Source organism: Macrotis lagotis, chromosome 4, assembly GCF_037893015.1.
Source record: "Macrotis lagotis isolate mMagLag1 chromosome 4, bilby.v1.9.chrom.fasta, whole genome shotgun sequence".
Taxonomy (NCBI): domain Eukaryota; kingdom Metazoa; phylum Chordata; class Mammalia; order Peramelemorphia; family Peramelidae; genus Macrotis; species Macrotis lagotis.
The window spans coordinates 173,843,446-173,865,679 of record NC_133661.1 but is presented as its reverse complement, the minus strand read 5'-3'; the positions used below and the strand labels follow the sequence as shown (position 1 = coordinate 173,865,679).

Below are 22,234 nucleotides of genomic sequence, written 5' to 3'. Positions count from 1 at the left end.
TTTGACCATTGGAAATTCACTTAATCTGTTGCAACTGGTTTCCATAATTATGCACATAATCATACTGAGCAATTTTCTCCTAAATGGGTGTTAAAAGGATCAAATAAATATATAAAGCCCGTTGTAAGCCTTAAAGTATTATGTCTTTGCCAGCTATTATCATTCTGTAGTTTAATATTTTCTTTAGAGATTCTTAGAGTTTCCCGGTTGTAATGATACAAGGTATAGTTATCAACTATATTAGGAAGGACTTTTATTCTTTTCCCAGGAATTACATTTATATATATCTTAGGTTTTCAGCCATTCCCCAGTTGATGAGCACCCAGTTTGTTTCTACTCTTATTTGAAAGTTGCTGAGTATTAGCCTTTATGTCTCTCTTTGACTAAGTTGGTATATAAGTTCATTGGGTCCAAAAGTATGATTGCTTTTCTTGAATAATTCCGAATTTAAACCTAAAATGGTTGGTCCGCTTAACAATTGTATCAGAAGGATGTACGAGTACCTGTTTTCACATAACCCCTCTCCAAGGGGTCTTCACATCTTTTTTTCATCTTTGATAATTTATATGGTATGAAGCAAAACCTCAGTGGTTTTAATTTGTGTTTTTCTTGCTTTTAGTGATTTGGAGCATTTTTTAAAAATTCAGTTTTATTTCATTTTCTCTTTTTTTTTTTGTTTTTTTGTTTTAGGTTTTTATAAGGCAAATGAGGTTCAGTGGCTTGCCCAAGGCCACACAGCTAGGTAATTATTAAGTGTCTTGAGACCAGATTTGAACTTAGGTACTCCTGACTTCAGGGCCGGTGCTTTATCCACTGCCCACCTAGACGCCCCTATTTCATTTTCACATTTACATTTATCACCTACTAACCTCCATCCCCACTGAGAAAATAAGGAAAACAAAACCTATTCAAAACATTTACAATCAAGTAAAGCAAATTCCGACATTGACCTTGTCCAGAAAAAAGTCTCCAATACTATTCTGAGTCCATTACCTCTAACCAGGAACTGGTGAATTTGTTTCATCATTATCCCTCTGAAATTGTGATGGATTATTGTACCCATAGTGTTCATAAGTCTTTAATACAATATTGTTATAGTGGAATATAAGTTCTGTGCCTGCTAGACACATAATATGTGTTGAAATTATTAGAGATTTCTTCTCCCGTAACATTTTCTTCGACAATTATTGTTGGTTTGGGGTATTTTTCTTACAGTAATTATAACAGTGAAATTGAGGGTTCAGTCAGTTTTTCCTGTCATTAATTCATTTTTAATCAAGATATTTTAATATTTAAATCATATCTAAATATAACAGAACAAATTACCATAAGTGTATTAATTGGATTCCAAGGCTATCCATAAATGAATTTAAGATCATTTAGATGAAGTACTAGATATTTCCTTAGAATTCAGTGGTGATCTCCAAGCTTGATGAACATAGGAGATTTTGGAGAGATTCCTATTCATATATATGGTTAGATATTTGGAAATGCTGTTAAATTTCACTAGCAATTAAAGATCTGCTTACACCCCTTTTTGACTTTCTCTTTTTATCAAACACCTTTTACCTTGTGCTTTGACTTTAGTAGAAATTAATGCATTTATTTTAATTGCAACTTCACTTTCTGCAATGCTTAAAATACATTTTAGCACCAAGTAACATTGCTTGTCAACTCAGCTTTAAAAATATAATCATGCTATACGACCATAGAAATAGAAGAGAACATTGTCTTTTCAGGGACGGAAGTAGTCTGAGGAAGGTGTTGTTCATTTGAGACTGCTCTTAGCCATTAACAAAGAACAGAATATATAAACTTATTTAAATTTGGAATTTAATACAAATTGATGCTTAATTCATTAAGTTAAGTGACCTAAGCATCCTAAGTCTTTGGTATTTTCCTAATCAAAGTCTTCAGTACAGTCATGAGTCAACAAAAAGTAGACTATGCAAGAATAATCTTATAGTGTTAACTATTTTCTAATGAAATTAGAGAGTAAATTTCAAATTGTTACCTTTCTTCATCCAAGAAACTTACTTGTCATGAAGTTATACATCTTTTTTCCCCCCCCTTAGAAATCAAGGTCAGTTTGCCCATAATTATTTCAATTCAGGCATATGTCCAGTAGCTTAGATTAGTCTTCTCTGTGGCCCATGTGAAACAAAAATTTGGTAAAAAATGGGCAGTGTGGTTGGAGTAGTGCCAAAGAGTCTCAGAAATCTGGGGCTTTCCTTAGTGCTATCATTTTGCAACTGTGAAACATTGAAACTGTTTAGGGATTTCTCTTCTTGGAACTATGGTCTTTGTCTTGCTGTGGTACAGTGAATTGTTATGATAGCTAGCTGGAAGTAGTTAGATCAGAAATCACTGCTGTTGCTACCCCATCTTCTAATTGTACTTGTCAGGGCAGATATTAAAATTAGATCCCTGTTTTAGTTATTAAATATGTAAGTCAGAAGTTGTCTTTAATATATTGCCAAATGCTGTTTAACTAAACATGATTATTAGATGTACATAAATAATGGGAAAATGATGAGTTTTTCTTAAAAAGGAAAAAAGTAGTATGAGAAGATTATTGATTGATGAATGAAAAGTGCGGGTTGGGATGGCTAGTTGAATGAAGAAAATTCCATAGGTAGTTAGCAAAATGTGGTCAATAAGTTTTTGTTCCAGGTCTGTGATTTCCTGAATGAAGTCAGACCAGTTCTGTGATTTCCTCAATGAAATGACTGTAAAATCAGAGTGGATTATCCATCTAAGCATAACATTTCACAAATTATTTGCTCAGTGAGTGAGCAAAGCCTCCCTTTATTCTCACATGGCATTTTCAGTCAGCCTACCACTATTATGATAGTCACTAAAAGTGAAATATGAACAAATTAGGAATTAGATACTTATTATCTGTGTTATCCTTGGGCAAATCACTTAACTCTGTTTGCCTGCATTTCCTCGTATGTAAAATGATCTGGAGAAGGAAATAGTAAACTACTCCAATATCTTTGCCATCAAAATCCCAAATGGAGTCATGAAGAGCTGGGCAAACTTGAAAAATGACTGAAAAATAATAAGATTTAGGGAATAAGAGTTGATGTAATAGATAGTAACTCTAAGCTCACAGAGTTCCTTAGAAGTAGGGGTCCCAAAATTCGAGTTTCTTTCACTTTTGAATATTTGGCAATTGTTATGATGTGGTTTGTCACTTTTAGCGATAATCTTGCAAATCTTCCTATGCTTTTTTTATATTCACTTCAAACATTTGACTTAATTATGCCTAGGTTTTTTGCCATTTTAGAAGAAATTCTTCAACAATGGTAGTTTTTTCTTCTATAAAAGAGATATTGAAAGATTTAGAATGCAGTTTTAAAAATTTGAACTTCCATTCCAGAATCAGTTACCAAGTAAAAAAGACTTTTTAAAACCTAGTATATTTTAGAATTAATGAGGAAATTTCATACTTGCAAAGTTCGTTTCAATTCAAGCTGAAATGTACCCCCAGAGATAAATAGTTGACCTTTATACAGAAAAATGGAGACTTAGGGGCAGCTAGGTGGTGTAGTGGACAGAGCACTGGCCCTGGAGTCAGGAGTACCTGAGTTCAAATATGGCCTCAGACATTTAATTACCTAGCTGTGTGGCCTTGAGCAAGCCACTTAACCCCATTGCCTTGCAAAAACTTAAAAAAGAAAAGAAAAATGGAGACTTAAAACTGGATGGGTTTTTTTAAATTAAACTTTTTTAACAAGCATTTATTTTCTCTCCCACAGAAAATAAGTAAAAAATCTTTGTAATAAATATGTATTAATTTTTACATTGATCAATTCAAGAGGTGTCTCATTCTACAGATTTAGGCCATTCACTTCTCTGTGAGGAAGTAGATCCTTCACTGGTCCTCTGGAATCATGCTTGATCATTGTATTGAGTTTTTCAGTTTTTCAAATTTGGTCATTTTTACATTATTGCTAGAAAATAAATTGTTTTCTTAGATCTGCTCACTTCATTCTGCATCAGTTCATACATATCTTCATGATTTCCCCAACAACAACTATTTTATTATTTTTTATAGTATAATAGTATTCCATAAAATTTTTATGCTTTCATTTGTTCAACTAATTCTCAGCTGATTGCTACCCTCACAAGCAAAAAGAATGCTATAATGGAAAAATATTTAATGTTTTATTTGAAAAAGACAAAAAACTTATAAGCATCATTAAAAAAATTTAAAAACATGTACACAATGATAAAGAATTTCAGTTTAGCAAGGAAAGATGTAGAGGTAGTAAGAGAAGTTGGAGAAAGGGAGAATTGGTGATTACTAAGAAAAATTCATCTTTATCAAAGTAGAAATTGTTTTTAAGGAAATTAATAGACACCATATTAAAAAAGGAATTTTGTTAGTTAAGTTATAGTAGTAGTTATCATGAAATGAGACATTTATATTCCCACCCAGTAATACTCCTAGGAACAATCTAGTCCAGTGGATAGAGTGCCAGGCTTGGAGTCAGGAAGACTCATCTTCTGAGTTTAAATGTGATCTTGACACTTATTGATGTATGACCCTGGGCAAGACACTTATCATATTCAATCTTTTTTTCTTTTTTTTTTTTTTAGGTTTTTGCAAGGCAAATGGGGTTAAGTGGCTTGCTCAAGGCCACACAGCTAGGTAATTATTAAGTGTCTGAGACCGGATTTGTACCCAGGTACTCCTGACTCCAGGGCTGGTGCTTTGTCCACTATGCCACCTAGCGCCCCGACACATCCTATTTACCTCATTTTCTCATCTGTAAAATGAGTTGGAGAAAGAAATGCCCAGCAACTTTGCCAGACCTAAATGGGTCATGAAGAGTTGGACTTGACTGAAAAATGTCTAAAAAACATCAAAGCAACAATATAATTAACAGAATAGCAGAGGAAAAAAGCTATTAATTCCATTCTAACAATAGCAACATCAGTTACAGCACTTCTCAATTATGGGAAAGATAGTTTTTCAGCATTCATCCTTTGAGCTTTTGAGTTCCATATTTTCTATTTTCCTCTCTGCCTCCCCCTCCTCAAGTGAATAATCTGATTATTTCATAGAGTATATTTTAAAAGATAAACAATATTTGTCTTTAGGAAATAAATGTAAATATTTATATAATCAAAATTTAATGGACTACTGAATTTGAAATCAGAGGACTTGGGTTTAAATTTTAACTGTTTTTAATAAATCTTTGAAACAGTAAGTCATTTAAACTTTCTGGACTCATCCTTCATTTTTAATGTTGAGAGAACTATACTGATAATCTCAAAGATTTTTTAAACTTTGATCCAGTTTAAAAGACATTCCTAAATTGTATCTCTACAAGAGCTAACTCAAGGAAAATTAGTCATAATAATCTGATAGTTAGGGGCGGCTAGGTGGCGTAGTGGACAAAGCACCGGCCCTGGAGTCAGGAGTACCTGGCTTCAAATCCGGTCTCAGACACTTAATAATTACCTAGCTGTGTGGCCTTGGGCAAGCCACTTAACCCCGTTTGCCTTGCAAAAAAAAACCCAAAACCTAACAATAATCTGATAGTTAAATTATGATTAGAATATATTAAGAAAAGTTACGTTACACAATAGTAAAAAACATTAAAATCAGTTTTTAATAATTCTGTAATAAGTAATTATAAATTCCAAAATGAAAAACTAAGTTCTATTAAAAGAAATAGGCCTTAAATTAATAAGCTTTTTAAAGTCCCATTAATATGAAAAATGAATCAAAAATATAATAAATTAGATCTGAGTAGATTAATGAGCAACTAAATATAGAAAATGACCTAAAAGTCTTAGTATAATTACTGTATAGACAATTTTATAGAGGGAAAAAAAAATGGGAAAAAGCAATAAATACACTTTCTCTTCAAGTATTCAACAGAGAATTTGCAAAAAATTATATATTTTTAAAAGTTGTCTTATGTATTAGGTTGGTTTATTTCTCTAAATTTTTTTTGTTTAGATTTGATTCTTCTTTTACAACATGATTGTTACCAATCTAAGTTTAGCATAATTATACATGTAGGGTATATATTAGATTGCTTTCTCTCAAGGAGAGAAGGAAGAGAGGAAGAAAAAGAAAAAACTCAAAAACCTTTCAAAAAATGATGGCTAAAACCTGCCATCCATTGTTGGAAAAACAAAAGCATTTAAATGATTAAAAAAAATATATATACATATACATATACATATACATATACATATACATATACATATACATATACATACACATATATATTTCGTTCAAAACCACAGGTGTGTAGCTGCAAACTAGAAATCAATTTTAAAATTATGGTTAAAATGTACATGTTACATGACAGCTTCAGAAAATATATTGAAGATAAAGAGTTGGAAGGGACTTCAGTGACATTTAGTCTAATGTATAAAGGAAGAAGTATTCCCCTCTGAATGTATCTGAACATTCATTCTGCTTTTTCTTGTGTCCCTCCAAAGGAGAACCATTTCCTAGCAAGGCAATCCATTCCCTTTTTGGAAGAAATCATAGCCATAACTAGCATATTTAAGTGGCAAAGAGAACACAAATACACTATAGTAGAAGGTGTGGGATGTAGCTAAAGTAATTCTTAGGGAAATAAATGCCACTGAATACCTGTAATCAAATTAGAGTAAAAGAAAAATTAGACTATGTTTGAATAATTAGAAAAGGAACAAATTATATTTGTACCTGAATATTGTATAAAAACAAAAGAGACATCAGTAAAAAAAAAAGAACAAATTGGTAAATTGAAGGAAATCTAATTTTAAGATGACAGCAGAAATTAAGAAAATGTAAGCTTACAAGAACAATTTAAATAAGCCAAGAGATTTTTATTTAATGTTCAGTAAAGTTAACATAGCACAAAAAGCTAAGAGAAAAATAAATTAGCAGAATTAAAACTCAGATAAAACAGCAGAAGAGATTAAGAAAATGTTAGAATTGTACTATATGTTGTTCAAGGAGTCTGTCTTTTATATTTTCAATTATGATCCTAAAATCCCAATACCACTTTCATTTTGCTTCTCAACTATCATATTATTTCTCAGATTCTTTGCTGAAACATTTTCCTTTGATGAGTCTCAGTGTGCTCCCAATGGCTCTAATGTCTTATTTAAAACTTTGGGAATGTTTTCCATCCTCCTGGTAATATAATATCATTTGTACCCAAGTGAATCACTAAAAGTGGGAGGTGGGCAGTCCTCTCACATCTTGTGTACTGTCCTTTAAAGACAGCACTTATCTGTCATTGTTATCAGCTTAACAAATAGCAATCTTAGCAGAGAGGTACCAACCACCAAATTGTATTTTCTTTCTCTGAAGTTTACTAAATGAACCCTAGACTGACAGCACCTCTGTTGATTTCATCTTTCTTAGATAAGCAACTGCTTTTTCCTTCAAAGAATCCAATACCCCATTATCAGGAAGCCCTTCAAATTTGTCTTTTTGTGCCAAGTGTTGTTTGTTTTCTCTTCGCTTCTTTGTGTCATATTCTTCTATCTTCCTACTACTGGACATAATGTTTTAATGTTTGTACATAATCCCTCCCATTTTTATAAATAATACTTAATTTTCTCTACTATCCTGTGGAGAAGAGAAGCCTTCCTTGAATCCCTTTCCTCTTTTCTACAAGGGAGAACAGTTTGCTCTTTGTGCACAAGAAGCACAAGTTGGTAGTTAGAGAATAAAAGCATAGCATATTCTATGTAAGCAATTCCAAATTTCCTCTGTTCTCCATCTTGAAGAACTGCTGTGGCAAACTTCCTTCCTTCCTTCCTTCCTTCCTTCCTTCCTTCCTTCCTTCCTTCCTTCCTTCCTTCTGCCCTTCCTTCTCCCTTCCTTCTGCTCTTCTCTCTCTCTCTCTCTCTCTCTCTCTCTCACACACTCTTTTCCTTCCTTCCTTTCTTTCGTTTTTGCAAGGCAAATGGGGTTCAGTGGCTTGCCCAAGGTCACACAGCTAGGTAATTATTAAATGTCTGAGGTGGGATTTGAACTCAGGTACTCCTGGCCGGTGCTCTATCCACTGCACCACCTACCCCCAAACTGCCTTTCTTGAAGAAATCAAGGACAATCTAACCAATTGCATAATTGATAAAAATATAGTTAGAATGCTAATGCATTCAAATTAAAATATAATGAGTTAGTGCCATAACCTCATGATCATTAGGGTAGCTTAGAACCAATTGGCCATAGAAAAACAAATGGGCAAGATTGTTGAGGGAAATGTGAAAACATCTCCCTCAAATGGAAAAAAGAGTATTTCAGATATCCTGCTAAAATTTAAAATGTATTGTAAGAGTCATTTGTAAAGACTGTAAGTTGCTACAATAAAAAAAAATAATTCAGTGGGACAGATTAATTTTACATCTGAATGAAAAAGCAAGCAAAAATAGACAAAGTATAGTGAAACATAGAAAAGTGAAAAATCTCTGCTTTCAGGGAACTTTTTTTCTTATTTAAAATATTTTAATTTTTTCCCCATTAAGATAAATTTTTAACATTTTAAAAAATGTTGAGTTCCAAATTTCCCTTCACCCTCCCTGAGACAGTAAGTAATGAGATATACATTATACATTGCAATCATGTAAAATATTGCCCTACTAATCATTTTGTTGTCGTTGGTTTGGTTTTTTTTGGCATGGCAATGAGGTTAAGTGACTTGCCCAAGGTCACACAGCTAGGTAATTCATTAATTATCTGAGATCATATTTGAACTCAGGTCCTCCTGTCTTGAGGACTGGGGCTCTATCCATTGAGCCACCCCCCTGCCCCCATATTGGTCATTTTTTACAATAATTCTCAAATAACACAGAATGAAAGTGAAAAGTAGCATGCTTCAGTTTGTATTCAAAGAATATTAATTCTTTTTTTTTGGAGGTGGATAATTTCATCATTAATCCTTTGTTACTATCTTAGATCATTGTAATGTTGAGAATAACCAAGTCACAGTTCTTTAGACAATATTGCTGTTACTGTGTACAATATTCTCCTGGTTTTGTTCACTTCACTATCTTTAGGTACTCTTGAATTATTTTAGTAGTGAAAATAGCTGATATTCTGAAACTTTTTGTTTCTTTCAGAAAAGAGCTGCTTTTTAAGACATTCTACCCATTGTGAAAGGGTGAAAATTAATACTGTTCACCATGCCTGCTGTGGCTTCGGTACCTAAAGATCTCTACCTTGGTTCCTCATTGAAAGAACTTAACAAGAAGACAGAAGTTAAAGCAGAGAAAATAAGTACTAAAAGGTATGTACATTAAAAAATTTTTTATGTAATATTAATTCATTTTAAATGAGTTCACCATTTCCATATTAAGGATAAATTTCACCTAAAATTAATTTGAATCAGACATCATATAATTAGAATGTTTGTGATTTAACATTTGACTTACTGCTCTCCACATGATGGCTGCCTCCAAGTAACAGAAATACTTTCCATCTAGAAGAGGAAGCGTGATTAAGGAGTTAGATTTTTAGCACATTACAAAGAATTTCCCTGCAATTAGAGTTGTCCAAAAATGGAATGGACTTCCTTGAAAAATAACTTCCTATGGTTTCAGATATTCAAATGGAAATTTGCACTCTTTTTCAGTTATTGTTTTAGAGAATTGCTTTTTGGGGAGGGAATTTTTTTTTTGAGGTTTTTGCAAGGCAAATGGGGTTAAAAGTGGCTTGCCCAAGGCCACACAGCTAGGTAATTATTAAGTGTCTGAGACTGGATTTGAACCCAGGTACTCTTGATTCCAGGGCAGGTGCTTTATCCACTGTGCCACCTAGCCACCTCGATTGGGGAGGGAATTTAAGGGCATTTTACCATGCCCTTTAAAGTCTTCCAATTTTATGATTCTGTGCCTTTTTTCCCCCCTATTAAGAGCTTCCTGAAAACTTAATATAAAACTATTCAAGCAGTAATTTTTTTTCTTCTGGATTGTAAGGGAGTACTAAGTAAACTTTTAACACCAGCTGTCCTGGAGCACCTGGAATTGTTTGACTTGTAATTAGAGAATGCCTCAGGATTAGGAGTGGAAAAAGGGTATTTAAGCACTTGATTTGGTTGAATAAATGGAGAACTTTCCATCTTTGTCTCTCCCTCTTCAGTGTCTGAGTAAAGGATAAGCTAGCTGGCAGGAACATAACAAATAGTGCCCAAACAGGGACAGGAAGGCATGGAAAAAAAATTGATTTTGGGGGCTATCTGGACGCAGTCCTGGATATGGGTCAGGTATTTAAGGAAGTTGGAACAAGGAGGTGTGGAAGAAAGGGAAGATAAAGGGAAAGTGTATTCACATCCATGGCCTGAGGCAGAAGAAATAAATAAGTATTATCAAGAAAAGCCTAGGATCAACCATACAGCACCTAGTGAAGAAACTTCAACATTACAGAAGACTTTTGAAAGGGCAAGAGATCAGGGAGAAAGTTTGGTGGATTTAGAAGCTGAATTTCAGTCTTACCCTGTTATTGAAAGGCCAGATCCTTTTAATTCAGGAAATCTTAGGAGAAGACATAAGTCAGTAGATATAAAAGCAGTCAGAGATTTAAAGAAGTCAGTGGGGGAATATGGGCCAAGATCACCTTTTGTCCAGCTACAATTGGATGCTTTTTCATACTCCGCATTAGCGCCTAAAAATTGGAAGCAGATAGAGCATGTTTATCACCTGGACAATCTGTCTTTTGGATGATGTAGTTTATAGAACAATGTAGACAGTTGGCTTTGAGGCATGCACAAGGTCCCAGTGCCACCGCATATTATGAACAATTAAGTGGCACAGGTCAATTTCTCAACAATGCAGACCCAAACTAAATTATAGATTGGAAACATGAAAGAATTGCTACCTGTGTAAAGAATGCTTGGGGACGTATTCCAATATGAAAAGACAGAGAACCATTTGCACTTATGAGACATAGAAAAGATGAGGCTTTTAGAGGTTTTTTTTGCCCAATTACAGGAGGCACTAGGAAGAACTTTAGTAGATGTATTAATAAAACAATTAGCATAGGCTAATGCAAATGCTGATTGTCAGAAAGCAATGATTGGCTTAAAAAAAGTATGCCACCATTGAGGAAATGATTCAAAGATGTTACAGAGTAGGGTCTCAGGTGTATCACACAGAATTAATGGCAAAGGCACTTGCTAATATGCACATGGAAAATAAAGAGAAACAGACTTGCTTTGTTTGTGGAAAACCTGAACATTTAAAGAAAGATTGGTGGAGTGCTCAGCTAAACCCAGAAAGGTCAGGGCACACCATCCTAAAACTGTGCCCAAAGTATAAAAAAAGACAGGACACTGGACATCAGAATGTAAACAAGGAAATTTAAACAGAGAAAGGGGCCCTCTCCCAGGGGGTCCCTCAAAAACAATCATGGTGTATGACAGTTCAGGATTAGCAGGAGAATGGAATGGAAAAACCAGTATGCAGCTTTGGCAGCAGACCGACCCATGTCAAACTATTGATTGTCAAAAGTTCTGGGAAATTTAGGATGCCTTCTCATGCTTCTACTGAAGTACCTATTCACCCTTTACAATTAACAGATAAGGAATTTGCAATCATTTTGGCTCTACCAAATCTAGACGAAATTCACATTATACCTTTAGTAAAGCATGTGAGTGGGGAAATTTTCTCTATTACAGTAGTGAATGCTAATGATGATAGCTACATAAATGAGAACCAATGCATAGCTCAGTTTCGTGTTTTCTCAAGATCTGGTATAAATAGAAAGGAAAGTGAGTTGAAAAAGGAGCCAAAACTTAGAAACTACAATGAAATTATGTTTACAACTATGATTTCTTCAGAAAAACCTCTTTGTGTTATTCAAGTGGAAGGAATTGCTTTCCTAGGCTTGATTGACACTCGGGCAGATTGAACTGTGTTCCCCATACAGAACTGGCCATAAGCTTGGCCTAAACAAGCTGCTGTTGGGAAGTGAAGTCTCCTAGGTGGCGCTGCAGGTAGACGGAGCTTCTTCCTCAGTGGCAGTCCATCGCCTGAGCACCAGCACCATGAACGGGATGCAGGGGATCTTCTGGTTGCTCCTTTTGGCCAATGCTGTCTGCCTGTCTGTGCTATGCATGCTAAGCACAACACAAACCTATGTCAACTTCAGAGACTCCTCGTTGGTGCCACTGACCCTGATGTCCACTCTTGTGTCCATGACAAATTCTGTTCCTGAAGCCACAATGAATTCCACTCTCCAGCCCACAACCAAGCACACCATGACCATTGCTCTGGCACCAGAAAGCCGTAAAGTACACACACTAACTGCATTTCCTCTGTTGAGAGCAAAAATGTCACATGCTATTGGACAGTTTGTAATGGTGCTGGCTTCTGTTCAGAAAATGCAACAACTTCAAATTGTACTGTTAACAACTCAAGTAATTTCAAATGCTCTCTCTCATTCTCTGCCTCCCCCACCTTCTGCAGAGGGAGGGAGCAGGGAAATCTTCCCTTTTAGAACTTTGAAATTCAAGCCTATGTCTCAAAAGGTATGCATGCTTTGCTGCAAGAAGGGCAAGACCTCCCCCAAAAAACTTATTTTAGAAATCAAGGGACCCCTATGCCTTCTTCCTGGTTGGGGGTGGGGGTTGGGCAATGACCACGTCTTTCTTAGGCTGTTGATTGGGAAGCTTCATGGTCAATTAGTCAAGAAAAAAGGTGAAGACTTTTTTTCTGGGATTGGGGAATTTAGGTTTTTTATCTTGCAAATGAAACCTGTACCTGTGGCTTATATTTCTGTAATGGAATAAGTTACTTTTCTTTACTGGTCTTAATTGATACATTATGTGTGTATATGTGTATTTAATCATCAATAGGACATTTTCACATCTCTCTACTGGCCTGGAAAGGTGGGAAATGTTTCTATATTCTGAGATCTGGTACTGTCCAGGGTATCAATCTCAGCTTGGTAAATGTTTCAAGAGAGTTGTTTCTGTTGTGTGTGTGTGTGTGTGTGTGTGTGTGTGTGTGTGTATGATTCAGAAGGAAATTATATTAGGATAAATTGTATTTCTAGGAGTTTGGGAATATTGAATCATTTAATGATGTCTTTTGGGAAAGCGATATTTGTACTATCTGACTTGTTTTGATGTTAAATTGATATAATTGTCAAATAGTTATGTTATATTTTACACTTTTTGATTTGGGTTTTTTAATTTAATTGATTTTGGGAAAAATAGCAAGTGAAATTGATAATGCTTCAATACAAGATCTTCCTCCTGATCATGCTGACTCTGAAAATAATCTGCTCTCTTGCGGATGGCTTACAGTAAATTTGCCTCAAAAACAAAAAAGGGGGATTTGTAAGGGACTGAAATAAACTTTTAACACCTGCTGTCTGCAAGCACTGGCATTGTTTGACTTGTAATTAGAGAATGCATGGGGATTGTCTCTCTTTCCATGTTTGTCTCTGCCTCTTCAAAGTTAGTCTGAGTAGAGGATAAGCCAGCCAGCAGGAACATAACATTGTACCAGTGAGTTCTTGTGGAAAATTCCCAGTATGGAAATTCTCTTTTGATTTAGATTGTCAATTGCACTTTCTTGTGATTGTGAGATATTAGAGACTTGCCCCTAAGTCAGTATTATGAAACTTGTCAAAAGAAGCTCTTGAACCCATGCAATCTTGATCTTATCCACTCTGCCTCACCACTAAGAGTAGTTTATAAGAGAAACTAAAGCATAGTTTATCACTTTGTCAGACTCAACAAACACCATTTTGATGATCAGCCCTCTAAGGAAGTCAGAAATTTTCAGTAAAATTAATTAATACTATTGGACCAAGGATAGTAAGTTGTAGATTAGACAAACAGAAACATTAGACAAAATGGAACTTGTTAAATATATCAAAATCATATCTCCTACATTTTGAGTTGTGCCTGAAATTCCAACTTTAGAACTTCCTTTAATTTAAGGTTTTGATCTCTATTAGAATGCACATATGTGAAGAAGTAACACCATAAATCAGTATAAACCAATTATTGTAGAAATGACATGTTTAATCTGTTTATTGTATGGGTACAAGAGCTTCTTCTGACAAGCTCCATGAGTTATTGACTAGGGGCAAGTCTCTAATATCTCACAATCACAAGAAACTGCAATTGACAATCTAAATCAATAAAAAGTTTCCATACTGGGAATTTCCCACAAGAAGAACTCACTGGTGCAGTGTTATGTTCCTGCTGGCTGGCTTATCCTCTACTCAGACTAACTTTGAAGAGAGTTGGAAAGAGAGATAAAGAAGGAAAGTTCTCTGTTTATCCAACCAAATAGAGGTTTTAATGTGGGGAGAGAGAGGAAGCTCATAAGGGCACTAAACTGTTGAAATGAGGTAGAGAGAAATTTTAAGAGGAGCTCTGCACACCAACCACAAAGTTATAGTTTTATCTGGAACCAACCTATTTATTTAACATTTACATGAGAAACAATCTCACATGGTAGGAAAAACCATGGTTTAGAATCATTAACACAGGATTCAAATTCCAGCTCTGCTACCTTTCTGACTTGATCAGGCCAGGACCTTTAGGTCTCAGTTTCCTCTTTAAAATGATGGTATTAGATTATAGAATCTAAAGTGTCTTATAGAATCTTACTATCTTATATATTAAAAATATTATAAAAGATTTGTCACATTTATGTCAGGGGTTAATATCAATAAATATAAATGCATAGATTGCATTCTATTAGTCATAGAATTGTCATTATTAGTAGTAATAATTTACTACCTCTAATATATGTACTAACTTTGACTTAGAAATGAAGGATTATATAATAAAGGTTAGATATACATATCCAGAAGTATATTTATTATTTATCAGAAAACATTGTCAAAAAATTTATTGAAGGTAGAGATTGGAAAATATAGAATAAGGATCTATCCCACAGTCAGATTTGGAGGGGAGTAGTCTATTTGCTAACTTATACTTAGAGCTCTACTTTTTAAGATTTCATTTTCTATTTTGTTATGTTAATTGATAATACATGTATATTCCCAATAATACCTTTTTGGAAAGGAACTTGAACTTCCCATGCATTTTATGATAGGAGTATCTTAAAAAGTATTATCTAGTATTCATTTAGTTCTAAACTAGTAGAACCCCAAATAATGAGGTTTTTCTGTATTTAGATATTTCTGAATTTCACTTGCCAGTTCTTTTAATGCCACAGGCAATGTCAGCTTAATTATTTATGCTCCAATTCCAGTTATGTGCAGAGTGCCTTGAAGATCTTCAGGACAGCAGAAGAAAGCAGATTGGACCGTGATGAGGAAAAAGCCTATGTACTGTATATGAAATATGTAGCTGTTTATAATCTTATCAAAAAAAGACCTGATTTCAAACAACAGCAGGTATGTAGTTTTGGTATTTTTTTCCCTATTTACTTTGACTATCAATTTTTATTAATAGGGGTTATCAAATACCTTTAACTAGTTATTAATTTTTGAGCACATGTATAATAATAAATTTCAGAACTCAGCATTAATTCAATGAATATGTAGGATAGGAGAAGACAATTTACGTGTCAGTTTAATTTCATTATTTGCAAAAGTTTTGCTTTGGTTTAATCCGAGTTAACAACAAGATACAGACTTTCTCTTTTGTTACTGTTTTAATGAAATCATATTAGATTTTTATGGGTGGAGTTGAATTTTTTTCTTATCAAGTAAGTAATACTATAATAAAAATGTATGTGTCATTACTATCATGAAATCCAAATTTAATCAGAGGAATTAGTTGTTTCTCATTGTTCACATTATGTTGTAAACCGTTCTAAAGATTGTTTTTATATTTTCTTGAACCTAATGCAGTATCTGGCACACAGGTTCTTAACAAAAGGGTGCTGATTGATTTATTCAGTGGGGTTTCTTCATTTTGGGAATGTAGATGAATAAGAAGAAAAGCAGACTAAAGTGATGCTGAAATTGGATTGGTTAGTTGAAAATAAGAAGAAAACAATAGATAATAAATTAAGGAAATAGGAAGCATGTTGGGGAAATCTTAAGATAATAGAGATTATTACACCAACTGAAAGGAAGGTTGTTTAAGGGGTACATTGAGATGATAATATTCTCTCTGTATAACATCTAGTTGATTTAGTTTAAAAGACTTTGAGAAATAACATCAATTTTTTCTTCCTCTATCCTTGTCTGCATAGAATATTAAAATAGTGTAATTAATCATTAAGATCACTATTTTTGAATGTTTCCTTCTTGACTGTGAATCTTTTTTATAGATTTTTCTTTATGATTAAAGTTATCTAAAATTCATACTAAGATAGACTAAATACTCCAATTTTCTAGTGGAACTCATTTTCATTTAATGCATGTCAATCTACAAATGGTTCAAGATACCTCATTGCATATTTGTTAAAGGTATAGAAGAGATTGCCCAAATTCAAACTAGTTTTTGTAGTCTCTATGTTAATGGTTTTGAGATATATATTACTATGAAATTGGCTTAACAAGAAAAGATTTGATTCCATTATCATTTTCTTCCCTCTTCCCTTCATTTTTTTTAGGTTCATCCCAGTATCTTTATCTTATCTATCCACTTATTTATTTATTTGCTTGCTTGCTTGTTTATTTATTTATTTTCTTATTTTATAAATATTTTATTTGTTTTTCCAACTACATGCGATGTTAGTTTTTACCAGTCATTTTTCTGGCAAGGTTTTGAGTTTTACAGTTTTTCTCCTTCCCTCCTTTTCTTCCCCCCTCCCCCCAACCGAAAGCAAATAAATATAGGCTTTACATTTGCAACAATGCTAAGCATAAATTGAAATTGAATGTGTTGTGAGAGAAGAATCAGATCCAAAAGGAAGAAAGAAAATATTAGAGATAACAAAATTACATAATACATAAGGCAGCTTTTAAAAATTGAAGATAATAAACTTTGGTCTTCATTTAAACTCCATAGTTCCTTCTCTGGATATGGATGCTGTTTTCCATCACAAATCTTTTAGAATTGTCTTTGATTTTTATGCTACTGAAATGAACAAGTTCATCATGGTTGATCATCACCCCATGTTGTTGTTAATGTGTATAATGTTCTCCTGATTCTGCTCATCTCACTCAGTTTCAATTCATGCAAGTCTTTCCAGGCTTTTCTGAAATTCTGTCCCATGATTTATTATAGAATAATAATGTTCCATCATATATATTTACTACAGTTTGTTCAGCCATTCCCTAATTGATGGTCACCCCTTCAATTTCCAGTTCTTTGCCACCACAGACAGAGCTGCTATGAATATTTTTATACGTGTGGGATGTTTGCCCTTTTTCATGATCTCTTAAGGATACAGACCCAGTAGTGATATTGCTGAATCAAAGGGTATTCACATTTTTATTGCCCTTTGGGCATAATTCCAAATTGCTCTTCAGAAAGGTTAGATTAGTTGAGAACTCCTCGAACAATACATTAGTGTCCCAGATTTCCCACATCCTCTCCAACATTGATCATTATCCTTTGTAGTCATATTAACCAATCTGAGAGGTATGAGGTATGTACCTCAGAGATATTTTAATTTGCATTTCTCTAATCAATAATGATTTAGAGCAGTTTTTAATATGACTATAGGTAACTTTGATTTCTTTGTCTGTGAATTGCCTTTCTATATATATACCCTTTGACCGTTTATCAATTGTGGAATGACTTGTTTCTTAAAAAAATTGATTCAGTTCTCTATATATTTTAGAAATGAGGCCTTTGTCAGAAAAGCTAATTGTAAAAATTGTTTTGCAATTTACCATATTCCTTTTAATCTTGGTTGCAGTGATTTTGTTTGTGCAAAATCTTTAATGAAATCAGAATTATCCAATTTGTTTTTTATAATGTTCTCCATTTCTTCTTTGGTCATAAATGGCTTCTCTTTCCATAGAACTGACAGGTAAACTATTCCTTATTTTCCTAATTCACTTATAATATTATTTTTTCTGACTAAATCCTGCATCCATTTTGACCTTATCTTGTTATAGAGTAGGAGATGTTGTTCTATTCCTAGTTTCTGCCATACTATATTCCAGTTTTCTCATTTTTAATTAAAGAGTACATTCTTATCCTAGAAGAGGGAATCATTTGGTTTATCAAACAGTAAATAACTCTAGTCGTTTACTGCTGTCTCTTTTGCACCTAATCTATCCCATTCATCCATCATTCTTATTTCCCCCTTCATTTTTTTTAAAAGAAGATTTGAGATATTTATAATTTTTCCAGACAGTTTTGCCTATCCTAGAAGACTAGAACTAGAAAAAGTAATATGGTGTAAGATTGCTAGATTAGAATCAGAAATTTGGTTTTGAGTACTTGTTCTGTTAACTGTCTTGTGTGATTATGCTTCTCTTACTTTGTGGGTATTTTCCCCCTTTAAATAAAATATGGAATGAGAGTATGATTAGATTTGTCCAGTAACATCCATAAACTATGTAACTGTCTTTGTGGAAAATAAAGTTTGACTAATGTGTTAATTTTGGCTACCAGAGAGAAACAGAATATAACATGGTTTTTTACAAATTTATAAAGAATGTGCTGTCTACATTTTTAATTAATTTACTGGCATTTTTCTTATATTTTGTGGGGGGAAATATATGTGTGTGTGTGTGGTGTTTGTGTGTGTGTGTGTGTATGTGTATGAAGTAGAAATCTCATAGCATTTTCATTATTACAGAATGAAATGGGCATGCTCATATCTTTAAAATTTTGGGAGGAGGGACCAGAGAAACTTATCTATTTGGAGTGAAAAGATTATTAGTAGAGTTGTGCATACTTTTAGTCTGGGTAGGAATTGAGAATATTGGTAAGATATATTAATTCTAGTACCTCTCTTTTTGTAAGTTTTTTAAAAACTTGAAAATATTTCAAAATCTTTACCAAAATAAGCAAATTCCTTATTAAATATTTGAAAACTAGCTTAAAATTGTAGTTATCCTCAATATTATTAATTTGCAACTAGCATGCCCAAGTAGATAGAGAAGAATTTTCCCAGAAAGCCTAAACTGACTGTTTTCACAGACAGGTTTTCTCTTTTGCATACACGTAATTTTCTAAATATGAGCTATATAACATATCAACAGATTCATTTTTCTTGAATCACTTTTAATCAAGTAAATCAGTAGTTCTCACAATCATATTTTGCTATGGAAATCATAAACTGAAAAGTTTTTATAATTTTCCTTTATGAAACATTGAACTTTGTATCAATGAACAAAATTTTTTCCCCTAGTTTTATTAGTTCAGGATCCCATTAGCCATATGACCGTTGATAAAACAGTGATCAATCATTAATTTTCTTTTTTTTTAATAAATTTATTTATTTTTCTAGCAACAATATTTATTCTTATTATAGATCCATGAAAATCTCTTAAATGTCAAACAACTGAACAGTGGCCTCAGGATGAAGCTTTTTAACTTAGGAAGATTGCTTGATGAGCAGTTGAGATTGATATTTATAGAATTCTAGGTATTTGATTAAATTACTTAAATATTTGATAAACATTTATTAAAGTTACTACTTTTTTGCCACTCTGTACCTATTATGTATATATTATGTACCTATTATTTACAAAGCACTGTGCTCTTTACAGTTTTGTTGAGAAACTCTAACAGATGAATACATTTTGATTGCATCCAGCTCTTCAGTACTTATATAAAGTTATCTTTAACATTTAGGTTCTAATCAATTTCCTATTCTGATAGTTACTTTTTTAAGTGTCTTTGTGCTTATTAACTAGAAAATAGGAGTCAATAGCTTTTCATTCTTTTAGGTGAATATAATAATTATTTTGTGATTAAAAAATTCACATATGCAAAGCTTATTTCTAAAACTAAGATTTTTTTCCTTTAGCTAAGTTTTTTTCCTTCTTTTAGGAAATAGATGTAAAATTGATTATAGGTAGAAATTTTGTCATTTTTTTAAACAAAATATGCTTTGTAACTAGACATAAACTAGTTTTCTAGTCCTAGGAATTAGAGATGGGATGGAAGAGCAGCTACAAAATGTGTCAGATTTCTGTTACAGAAAACATAACATAAAATAATTCACAAAAATTTCTCATGCATGATATAAACAAAATGCTAAAAGGAGATAAATTAGAATACTCACAGATAATTCAAACAAAGTTCTAAAAGGAGCATTACATATAGAAAAGATTTAGCATTCAATATTCAAAGGAATTTTTTTTTTAACGATAGGAAGAGATGAAGGAGTTATCTTTGAAACATACTCTAGATTAAATGATTTAGTCTTAAGGTCCATGATCATAAAATGCAATTGTTTTTTTCATTATTATACTGCTTGTAGACCCATTCTCTTCTGGGTATTATTGACCAGAACTAACATTATGGGGTGGTTTTCCTACAATTTTAGGACTACTTTCATTCAATGCTTGGACCTGCGAACATCAAAAAAGCTATTGAAGAAGCTGAAAGACTCTCTGAAAGCCTTAAACTCAGGTACATATATTATGAAATCTATAAAATAATGCAACTAAAATAGATGAAAATAATATTTAGAATGAATGGATCTTGACTATCTCTAGCAGAAAGAAATAATTTATGAAATACAGAAATTCTGGTCACATTTATTCTATTATGTTCTATTACATTCTATACTATCATTTTGTGTTCTTTACTGAAATTAAAACCATGTTGTAATTGAAAAATGGTGGATTAGGGGGGCAGCAGTGGATAGAGAACTGACCCAGGAGTCAGGAGGACCTGATTTCAAATTTGACCTGAGACACTTAAGAATTACCTAGCTCTGTGACCTTGGGCAAGTCACTTAACCCCATTGCTTTAAATAAATAAAATTTTAAAAAAAGGAAAATGGTAAATTGTGAGATCACTTCAAATTATTGTTGGTTGTATTTACTGTATTGTTCTGCTGAATTTAGATGACTTAGCACCCTCCTTAGCAAGAATAACTAATGAAAAATAGGAAACTACCTAAATTCCTCCTCACTCTCACTCTGCTTCCCCACCTGTGTCACTCACCCTGGGTATAAAAACTTCTCATTAGTTACTGCCCTGCTCAGAAACCTTCAGCAATCCCCTTTAGTGTGGTGTTCAAGGCTCTCCCTAATCTGGCTCTAATCTTAGAGAGAGAGAGAGAGAGAGAGAGAGAGAGAGAGAGAGAGAGGCAGGATGGTGTAGTGGATGGAGAATGTAGAAGCTGAAGTTAGGAAGGACTGGAATTCAGATACTTTCTCACCTTAGGCAAGTCACTTAACCTCAAATAAATCATGAAAACCAAGTCAGCAGCTTGGTGAAAGAAATACAAAAAATATTGAAGAAAATAATATGTGAAAAACCAGTTTAGGCCAAATGAAAGAAGCAATCCAAAAGGCAAATGAGGGGAAGAATGCTTTAAAAAGCAGAATTGGCCAGCTGGAAAAGGAGATAAAAAAGCTCTCTGAAGAAAATAACTCCTTCAAATGAAGAATGGAAGTCTATGACTTTGCAAGAACTTAGAAAGAAAACTGTACCAAAAAGAAAAATTAGAAGAAAATGTGAAATATCTTATTGGAAAAACAACTGACCTTGAAAATAGATCCAGGAGAGATCATTTTAAAATTATTGGTATACCTGAAAGGTAGGAAAAGAGCCTAGACTTCATTTTTCAAGAAATACTACAGCAAAATTGCCCTGAGATCCTAGAAGCAGAAGGTAAAATAGAAATTGTGAGAATTCACTGATCACCTCCCAAAAGAAAAACTTCCTGGAATATTATAGCCAAATTCCAAAACTCCCAAGTCAAAGAGAAAATACTAAAAGCTGCCAGAAACAAGCAATTTGACTACTGTGAAACTCTCAGGATTATGCAGGATCTTGTAGCATCAACATTAAGGGCTCTTAGGGCTTGGAATATGATAGTCCGGAAGGCAAAAGATTTTGATTTACAACTGGGAATCAGCTACCCAGCAAAACTGAATATCCTCTTTCAGGAGAAAAGATGGACTTTCAATGAAACAGGGGACTTTCAAACTTCCCTATTGAAACAACTAGAGCTGAACAGAAAGTTTGATCTTCAAGTACAGGACTCTGGTGAACCATAGAGGGGGTGAACAAGAAGGACTCATTATGAAGAACTTAATGATATTGAACTATTTGTATTCCTGCATGGGAAGAAGATATTGATAACTCACATGAACTTTCTCATTTTATAAAAGCTGTTAGAAGGAGCATATATAGACAAAGCACAGGAAAGAGCTGAATATAATGGTATAATATAGTAAAAA

General features: G+C 33.4%; 1 protein-coding gene across 2 annotated transcripts in view; it reads left to right on the top strand.

Moving 5' to 3' along the window:
• Nucleotides 1–22,234, top strand: part of USP8 (ubiquitin specific peptidase 8) — a 73,533-nt gene that overhangs the window by 5,549 nt on the left and 45,750 nt on the right. For both annotated transcript variants that reach the window (XM_074234689.1, XM_074234688.1), the window contains exons 2-4: nt 9,094–9,260; nt 15,208–15,352; nt 20,365–20,450. In XM_074234689.1, coding sequence (XP_074090790.1) covers nt 9,157–9,260; nt 15,208–15,352; nt 20,365–20,450 — 335 coding nt within the window. In that variant the 5' untranslated portion in view covers nt 9,094–9,156. The remainder of the gene's footprint in view (nt 1–9,093; nt 9,261–15,207; nt 15,353–20,364; nt 20,451–22,234) is intronic.